Genomic DNA, 10,571 nt, shown 5'->3' with positions numbered 1-10,571 from the left:
CTGCTTCTCGAATTATAATTCATAAAATAGTAAACCAGTGCCTTCATAAAATTTCACCTAAGTTTGACTTTGCATGTGCAATCTGCCATCTGCTTAAGAAAGAACTCTGGAATTCAGAGAAATTTGTTATTGCCTACTGTTATGAATCACAGAATTAAAAGTATCATTATTAAGTTCAATACCTTTAACTCACATGCTTAGAAACTGAAGGGTAAAGTCACATTAGGAAGTGTTTAGAGAATATTTTATAAAAGGCTTTGAGAGATGCCAAGAGAAATTTTATCTTAAGAATGAAAGTGAAGGAAAAGTTACACTGTTGGAATTTTAAAATGAAAATACTCAAGGCCCTATGTACTTTAACATCAAAATACAGAAATTTCTATAGAAAAGGGGCTTTTACTCTATACACTTCTATATAGTAACATGAGATACTAACAGGTTAAGATCTGTGATATATGTGGGTAAAACAAAATAATATTTACTATTAATTTGTGTGATGTCGATCTAGAATTTAAAAGAAGGCTATTTTTGAAGACTCAATCCTAATTCAAGTAAAATTAGAATTTTTAAACATTGAGAAATGTGCAAAAGGAAATACCCTTCAAAAAAATCATTTCCACAAACTTGAGAAAAGCGATGACATAGTCATCTTTAAAAAAGATGTTTTGTAGGAAAATAATCTATATGGTTGGAGGCTAAGAATAAAACATTAACAAGAGGAAATACCCATACGGCCAGGTTGCTAACTACTTTTTTTGCTTTTAGTGCCCTGTCCTTAAATTAAGAACACCAAAAGAAACCTTTTATACAAGTATGCTAACCATTGGAAATCTTGAGCATTGCCAACCAAACAAAATATGCCACAAAAGAAATGTTTTATGGCCTGAAGCAAATCCCCTGTATTTCCTGCTGCTTCTTAAATTATTTCTGCTTCTAAAATGGCATGAGTCACCAATAAAAGAAAGTCCTCAAGAGTCACCAACAAAAGAAAGTTTTCATGTTTTTTCGTGAAAACAAATAAGGGGAAAAGACTCAAGTATAGGGAAAATAAGGATACATATTAAGTAAAAATATATAGCAACAAAGGAGAGAAAAAGGGACAGAGAAAGTTTTTGCATTTCATCTGGTTTACTATTCTGGCATTTGGTAAATATTTATCAATTCATTATGTCATTTTGGCATACTCAGTCCAAGACTGAAATACATTAATGTAAATAGATATTTAATAGTTCAACTATACATGCTTAAGTTTTCTACAATTGGGGAAAACTGATACTATAAGCTTATCTGTATCATATTTTGATTTTTGCATATATGCAACTTAATTTTTAATTTAAAAATTAAATTTCATAATAATAAAAAATGTGCATATGAGACAATATGAAGGTATAAAATATGCTAAAAAATGTGTTGAAAATAGCAGCGATTTGAGAAAAAACAAGAAACAAATTATGTATGAGATAGTGACATTGTACATTAGCATCAATGGACAAATATGCAGGGAATAGACAGTTTCCACATAAAGAAACAATGAGTCTGCTTATACAATTCAAATATCAATTATTACTGCCTATTCCACGAAATTAGACTGAGGGAAAAGATCAGCAATGATTTTAAAATCCAGAAAGCTTGATAGAACCTGGAATCTGTAAAAGTCAGAAGACATAACATTGGTTTTGGAGCTCTGAGCTCTACCAGTTTTCCTAAGCACGTATCTTTGACAAAGTCCTTATCTTAGTCAAAGTTTATAATAGCAAAAGGATTTCTCCTTAAACTTGGGATGACTGATACATTATTATGTCTATTACTTCTTGATATACTATACCAAGCTGTTTTTCACATTTATATTTTGAATGTACTTTACATTCTTCCAAGTTTCAAAAACTTATTAGCGTTTTTATTTTTAAAAATAAGGAATGAATTTATTCAGCAGCTAGGACTTCTGAATTTAAATACCTTCAGTTAACGGTGACTTACATATTCTAATAGAGTGGAGTTGATAGTTTTTTAATATTAAGAAGATTTAAAAGTGCTTAAATATTACTGATGATTAAGACTTTAGACCACAGTGATTCTCAGCATACAAATTAATTTTGGTATCTATTTTTAAAATCAATGTTTTCTAAAGAATTATTATCTTTTGAATGATTTAAAGTGGTAAGCAGCAAATTACATATAGAAGTTTGAGCCTAAAATGACACAAACATATAATTAATTTCTCTACAAATGTCTCTAAATTAAGTCACTTGTTTTAATACAGATACGTGTAGTAAGAAAGTTACAGGGCTAGTATGAGGCACATGATAAATGTAGTCATGAAAGAAAACAATTTTTAATTTAGTAGACTCTATCAATCTGGAAAACCATGAATATTTACTATTAATTCAGTATGCTGAAAACTAGATAAAAGTGAGAGAGTATATATAAAAAAAAGAGCAACATAAAACACTTACTATAATAGTATTAACATCAATCACAATTTCTATAATCATATACCTACATTTGAAATCATGAGTTCAATGGTAGTTTTACATTCCTAGGAAGAATATTAAAATAAACATTTATTTTCCTTTATAAAATACACATTAAAATACTGGAAAACCTTGGGCATATAGTCAAGGTCTTTATTCTGACAGCAAAATTTCAATATGATAAGAAGTACCATTAATGATATAGAAAGTTTTTGTATAGATCATCTTCAGAACCTTCTACCATTTCATGTAAATGTAGCTTCTAGAAGTTATATAATTATACCTTTTCCATCCTATTACTCCTTAAAGAGTATAATATATACAGTTGTTTTAACTTTCTTTTACTATCACTTAGAATCTCCTAATGATTCAATGCAGATCAGTATGGATTCATAGATTGCCTAGAAAATGTAATATACAGATAACTCCAAGGAGTTTATAGCCTTGTATTTGGAGCAGACCAATGAAAAAATAATTTCCAAAAAACAAGGCAAATATTGTAGTGAAGATTTTTGGAGCAGGCCTATAGGAAAACCAGAAGTGGACTCCCTCAATCAACCCAGTATGGTATTTCAGGAAAGGCTCCATGGTGGTAAAATTATAATAATTTAAAAATAGACAAATAGATAGAACTTATGACTCATGAAAAAAATAGTTATGGAAATAGTAGGGAAACTCAACTTGAAGTATCAGTTTGTACAAAGCTGTCTACCAAAAATTCCAGTGGAACTCACTATTCTAATCATGTTACTGATCATGCCTTTGGTGGTGTTCTCACTACCACCTTTGGGCTTTGATATTTTACACCCAGCCCTTCTCCATTAGGTTCTGGAAAAAAATTAAGCCCTAATATCTCGACATCTATTATATGTCATAAAATAACTTCCCCCTTATGCATTCCATGTGAAATCAGCTATGTAGTATCCATGGGAAAACTGAGAAATGAATGACTCAATCATTTTCCGTAGGACTTTCTTCTTTCACAGAACCCTGATGGAGAATGGTTGCTTAACTTATACAATGAATTCTTATATTTAAATATTTTTACTTAAAATTTACATCTCCTATGAAGCTTTATATTTTCTCATGATGCTATTTTTTATATTTCTACAAATAGGTTTTGATCAAATATAAAAGGTATATGTCAAAATATATGTAAGGTACAATATGTAAAATATTTTCATTCATTGCTAAAGAAGAGCTTGTGAAAAAAATAGAATTACATATTTAGAGACCATCTAGCTCACTGATGCATTGCATATAGTCCATCTAGCTTAGTAATAGCATTTGATATCAAATTTCAAAATGAAAAATTAAAAAGTTGCCTTAATGCTGCTCTCAATTATGCCTAGATTTTGACATATTGGCACCTAGAAAAGATTATAATTTTCTCACTGACATTCCATAATGCAGATAATCTTTGTTAAAAATTTTTTTTTAATGTTTTTATTTATTTTTGAGACAGAGAGAGGCAGAGCATGATCAGGGGAGGGGCAGAGAGAGAGGGAGACACAGAATCTGAAGCAGGCTCCCGGTTCTGAGCTGTCAGCACAGAGCCTGACGTGGAGCTCGAACTCACAGAGTGTGAGATCATGATCTGAGCTGAAGTCAGACGCTTAACCTATTGAGCCACCCAGGCACCCCACACAGGTAATCTAATTTGTAGAAATAATGTACTCTTTCTCCCCAAAGGCTCAGCATGACTGTTTTTATGTTGAATGGAAAAAAGTTTCATATAAGCATTTTTACTTTTTGTGAATAGTCTTTTTCTAAAAAGTTGCCCCACCCTAACTTTGTCTTTCTCTAATCATTTCTTTCTGTTTGATCATTAAATACCCAATTTTATTTATTTTCCTTTTTGACAGCTAATTGTGCTTTTGGTGTTTTTATGTTTTCCAAAGAGTTAATCCTTTTTATAACGCTGATTATTTGGTATTCATGTCAAAAGATAGTCAAAGTACCCAGTCTATATTAATAAAATTTAAAAATATTAAATTAAGATGAAAAAGATGTGGAAGAATTCTTATAATCACAATTCAACCTTACTATTTGAAACACTAAATTTGCACCTCTAGCACAAATTTTTAACATGCATGCCAAAATAATATTTAAATTTCTTCATGAAAGTATTTTATGAAATAGGACATGAAAATACCAATATCTGCCTGTGAAAATGGATTAGGGTGATACAAATGAAATACAAATAGGAAACTTTCAGCTTTACACAATCTGGGCTTTGTTATTTGTTACATATAATATTTTTTTATTGGTTTCCATACAACACCCAGTGCTCATCCCAATAAGTGTCCTCCTCAATGCCCATCAACCCCTTCCCCTCCCCCTCCCTCCCGCCCCCACCATCAACCCTCAGTTTATTCTTAGTTTTTAAGAGTCTCTTACCGTTTGCCTCCTTCCCTCTGTGTAACTTTTTTTTTTCTCCCTTCCCCTCCCCCCATGGTCTTCTGTTAAGTTTTGAAATGCTACTAGTACATTGTTTGGTAAGATTCACTTCTATTTCCTCATTGATCCAACGATCACGTGTATTTGAAACCAAAAATATTCAAAATAATGCTTCTATGTTATTGTAGCTCTATCAGGTAAAGAAAAATGACAATTGGCCCTAGTAACATTGAGAAAGACAAATAGTAGGTCTTTGGAAACTCAGTGATAACAATTAAAATAAACTGTCCACATTTTAAAGGTACTGGAAAGTAAATTATCACCTACCTATTGTATGTAAGGAAAAACAGCAGATTTTCATTCATACTTCTTTTTTGCTGAAGAGGCTTAATATTTACCTAATATTATAGGTTTTTAACATGTTTATATGCCATCTTTTGTGGGATTGAATCACTCATTCTATGATTAAAATCTAGTCCACATGTTGAACAGGAAAAACAAGGCCACATAATCATATATTACCTTTTTCAATATGCATCCTTTTCGATTCATGTCCCATATCATGACCAGCCAAATCTCCCTCTTTGGGCCCAGGGAGGACGTTTGGTGATAAACCCATCAGCATCTGGTTCATGGACAACCCATTCTGATGGACAGCTGTCAAGCCCGAAACAAAAGAACAAAGACAGAAACACCATAACACACAATGTTCAAACAAATTAAATAAACTCATTTGGACTCAAAAATAAATAAAATATGATGGTCTAAATTGGTATTATAATCTAACTCTAAGAATACTGAGAATTGGTAACCATGATAATCTTAAGAATAGAAAAATAGTGGAAATGAAAACATTTTATCTTATTTTTATTTCACAAAGAATATAATATTTTTAATATCTGGAATACTTTTGAATGGCCATAACACTATGAGCACTAAAAGCTGTTAGCTTTCAACAAGATAAGGCACTGAAATAACTGTTTCAATATTCATAATCTATACTAGTCAATAAAACACAAGGTTTCATAGATACCAAAGTACTTCTTTAAAATTTGGATTTGAACTCAAACTTGAATATACAAGTGCCCAATTAATATCTATTAAATGGCTGAATGAATAAAAATAATAATTGCTTTCTTGAAGTATTGATAGTAACCTGTAACTGCTGAAATAATAAAGTAGATAACAAAACACCCTTATGATTTTCAAAATCCAGTCAATAAATTTCTTAATAAATTGCCCATGAAAATCCTAGTTGGATGAATACATATTCCATAAAAACTTACCTTCTCTGAAAAAATAAGATTTTTTTGAAAATATCATAAAACTATATTAGGAATTATCATTTGGAAATCACCATAGCAATAATTGTGTGAAGGAAGAATCTTCAGCAGATGATTCTAAAACGAGTGGAGTGAAAGTTTGATGAAAAATATAATATCCATGTAGTCTTAATATGTTTCCTCACAAGACTTATTATTGTTACTTATTACTTACAAAGGTTTAAAGAAAAAAAAAGAGTAACTTTACAGCAGAGAAATCTAGTATTTACCACCTTAACCAAGAGATAGTTATGACAAGTATGGGAAAAACAAATGTCTCCTGGAATGATACACCAACGGCATGCTATCATGCTTCTGTGATCCTTGCCAAAATTTCATAACTTAAGTCTAATCATGAGAAAACAAAAACATCCAATCTGAGGGAAGTTCTACAAAATAAATGGCCTATATACTTTAAAAAATATCAAGATACTGAAAGACAAAAAAGACTGAGGAATGGCTCCAGATTAAAAGAGACTAAAGGAATATGACAAGCAATTGCAACACGTGATCCTGGGTTGGCTTTTGGACCAGTAAAGAAAATCTTTTGCTACTAAAAATACTAGTGAGAAAAAAAATAAAAATCAATAATAGTGGGAAAGTTGGTGAAATTTGAAAAAGATTTATAGTTTAGAGAATGGCACTATAATAATCTTAATTTCCTGATTTTGATCAATACTCTGTGGTTATGTAAGAGAAATTCCTTGTTTCTAGAACATAAACAATGATGTATGTGAGGTAAAGAATCATGATGTCCACAATAGGAACATTAAAGTGCCATTAGGCCAATATCTCTTTCAGAGACACTGATGATCGGGGGAATATGGGTAACGAGTGTGAAAGAATTTTTTGTATTATTTTTGAAATGTCTGTTAGTCTAATTTTCAAAAAAACACATTAAAATATGCACATATGTGAACATGTATTTGCATATGTGTGTGTGCATGCATTTGTGTGCATGTGTACGTATTTCCATTTGGACATTCATGGTAGTCCAAGCATGCAAAAATTTCTCCCTTGTTCTATCAAGAATAAAAAAGAATACAATGATTAATTTAAAACATGAATGTATAACAAAATTATTTCAAATTGTTCCCTATCTGCCCATAATTTCCATTTAAGTGTCATGAAAAAATATTTTTCTTTCTCTAGGACAGTGCCTTTTCACTGACGACATCTTATAAAAGCATAAAATATGAAATGAATATGCATCATAAAATCTAATGTCAGCACTGCACATAAGCATACAGAAAATATTTTATATGAGAAATTGTTTTAACGAAACCAAACTTTGGGAATTAAAGTTTGCCAGCCCCAGCAAATGTCATTGATTTGGAATGGTTATCAAATGATATTTTCACTTTTATTAATACACAATGATTATCATCTCTTACAAAATTAGGGAAATATGTTCTAGACAGGCCAAATCAAGTATTCATATTTAGAATTATTTTGAACTATATAATTATCAATAATTAACTACTTTTTAAATAATGGTATTATATACAATTTAACCTAATATTTGTTATCTATCTCAATAATATTCATATTAAGGATTTCTGCTTTATGCAAACATTCTTTATGATTTATAAAGACACTTTGTAGCACATGTTTTTCCTATTATAAAAATATTCTCAACAACCAAATAACTTCAGTAAGTTATGTGCAATTAGATATAGTTCATACCACAAACATGATTCCTTCAAATTAACTAAATCCTGGAAAGGATACAATGGATATTGATTCTGTCAACCGATATAGTCACTGTTAATATGTTCATTTTATTGGAAGAAAAGTATTAGATTCTTAACACAAAATACAGATACAAAATAACCAGTTCATTGAATGGTATTTTTAACTTTACTCTTGATTTTCTTAGTTAAATATCTAAAAACGTTATCATGAAATACAATAGAGCCCCTGCTCTTTAGAATTTAATAATAATATCTGACAATGATATGCATCATTGACTTACTAATTCAAATCCTAAAATTTAAACAATTTAAAATTCTTCCATCCAGTGGTCATAAGAATGACAAAGCAATTTTTTAAGTCTATCGTTTTGACTGTTACTTACTTTTATTTCTCTCTGTGGATATTTTTCTCAACGCAGGGGTGAATTCTGAAAATGGATAAATTTCAAGAACTGGTGGGGGGGGGGGAGGAGGGGACAAAGGAATAAAGTTGAATAATCCCTAAGCCATATACTTAGCCACTAGCTACCTGCGAGCTGGAGGTGTTTACTTCAGAAACTAATCTGGAAGGTTACTTTCTCTGTTTCATAGCTCAAATCTTTATGTGTGGCATCAAGGAGAGGGAGTTTATATCAGAACCTGTTAATGTAGTACCATACCTCATGATATTGCAAACTGGGAAACATAATTTTGAGAGATGGCTATTGCTACATAGCTTCAGAACATGATACATCTGAGATCTATTTGGAATGAGGGCATTTTGATTAGAAAAGCCAGCTGCACCTAATAAAGTTTAAAATGGTGACAAGTAGAAGTATGAGACCTACGGATTCTGTCAGAAGAGCTCTCGGTCCGTGCTGGGGAGCTGGACACGCTGCTGCTGCGGTGTGATGATGGGTGGCTGCCAGGCCTCCGGCCCTCCTCCAGAGAGGGTGCAGGCGAAGGGCTGTCCGGGACTCGCTCCTGGGGCACCGCGGGGAAAGAATCGGGGGAGAGAAGAGGTAAATACATAGGAACTTGACTTCCTTCGCGAGTGTTGAGTTTCGTTAATGCAGTACTGTAGAAATGCAAAGGAAATAAATTCATCCTTCGCTGACATTTTAACCTTTCATTTGAACATAGACAAAGTAGGGAAAGACGAGTTAGCAAACTGGTTCTACAGGCAAGCAGATCAGCAGATGCCAATCCCCTCTTTGGATAAAAAAGGAGCCCAAGAAGGCAATCCTTTCATTTTTATTTTTTTAAGCTTACTTACTCATCAAGTGGGAGGAAGAGAGGGAGGGAGGGTGAGAGAGAGAGAGAGAGAGAGAGGAGGGACACAGAGAGAGGGAGAGAGATAATCCTAAGCAGGTTCCACACTGTCAGCATGGAGCCCAACATGGGGCTTCACCCCATGACCCCCGTGATCATGACCTGAGCCTAAATCAAGAGTCCGATGCTTAAAAGACTGAGCCACCCAGGTGCCCCAAAAGACAACCATTTCATAGCCTATTAGACAACACAAAATAACAGAACAAAGCAGGTTTCAATTCTAGACAATTATCAATTTAAAGAAATCCCTAGATTCTATCGCTTCAGCAGTGTCTAAGGATCATTTAGCATACAAATTATCAATGTGACAGACCATAATAACAATACCAGAGGAGTTATTCACAGCTATTTCATCATGGCACTGCTCTGGACACACTTGGATGGTCACATTTTAAGGCATCATAGAAATCGATTATTATTTAACATTGGAATAATTTTGTTTGATTCAAATAATTTTCAGACTACCCCCTTCTCTTAGCTCCAATTCAACCACATATATGTATTAGGGGAAATTCATGAAATACATATTAGTTGTAGCCCAGGGAAACTTGGTATTGTATTTCCTGATACTATTTTGTTAACACATCCCATTCCATATCCCCCCTGCGAAGCCCTGAGCCTTCCCCCTTAAACTAATGTGCAAATATATCATATAACTGCCTCCAATGAACTATTATGGTGTTACAGATTAAATAAGATACCTACTTATTAACATTTTCTTCTTTGAGCAGTAATATATTTATACCTTCAGACATCAAGGCACATAGGCCTTGAGGAACTGTCTTTCCCATAATTAATAAATATTTGAATGGTTAAAAGCAAACTACATATGTAATAAATAAAATTAAATAAATAAATAAATACTTATTCAGGTGCAAAAATGCAAATATTAAGAGAGCAGGCTTTAAAAAATATAAAAGAAAAAAAAAGTTCTAAAATAACTAACTTGTGAGAGGTCAACTGACCAGTGAGAATGAGGGTCATGCATATCTTTGGTCTCAGAGGCCCCATTGGTCTGGTCAGATTCCCATTAGGATGGTTCCCATTCCTGCTTTGCATTAGAATCACCTGGGAAGTTCTTAAACATGCCTATGTCTGGGCTTTGCTCCCAGAGATTCTGGCTTACTGAGGATTTGGGGATGAATTGTGTCCCCAAAAAGAGTGCGGTCCTGATCCCCAGTACCTAAGAATGTGACTTCGTTTGCAAAGAAGTTTTTTTGCAGCTGTATTAGTTAAAATGAGGTCATACAGAAGTAGGGTGGGCTTTTAATCCAACATGACCCGTGTCCTTACAAGAAGATATTGTGAAGAAATGAGAGAAAATGTCCTATGAATAGAGAAGCAGAATTGGGCTTTAGAACTGAGTTACTAAG

General features: G+C 32.6%; 1 protein-coding gene across 2 annotated transcripts in view; it reads right to left on the bottom strand.

Annotated features, from left to right (window-relative positions):
* Positions 1 to 10,571, bottom strand: part of DACH1 (dachshund family transcription factor 1) — a 436,159-nt gene that overhangs the window by 110,442 nt on the left and 315,146 nt on the right. Inside the window, exons 5-7 of one of the 2 annotated variants that reach the window (XM_086710704.1) lie at positions 8,715 to 8,850; positions 8,271 to 8,315; positions 5,394 to 5,528 (exon numbers count right to left, since the gene is read on the bottom strand). In XM_086710704.1, the coding sequence (XP_086566830.1) occupies positions 5,394 to 5,528; positions 8,271 to 8,315; positions 8,715 to 8,850 (316 nt within the window). The remainder of the gene's footprint in view (positions 1 to 5,393; positions 5,529 to 8,270; positions 8,316 to 8,714; positions 8,851 to 10,571) is intronic. The other variant, XM_086710712.1, reaches the window with a different exon arrangement.

This window comes from Puma concolor, chromosome A1 (assembly GCF_028749965.1).
Source record: "Puma concolor isolate L17-30 chromosome A1, mPumCon1.1.hap2, whole genome shotgun sequence".
Classification (NCBI taxonomy): domain Eukaryota; kingdom Metazoa; phylum Chordata; class Mammalia; order Carnivora; family Felidae; genus Puma; species Puma concolor.
The sequence above is the reverse complement of the archived record's forward strand: the minus strand, read 5'-3'. Positions and strand labels throughout refer to the sequence as shown.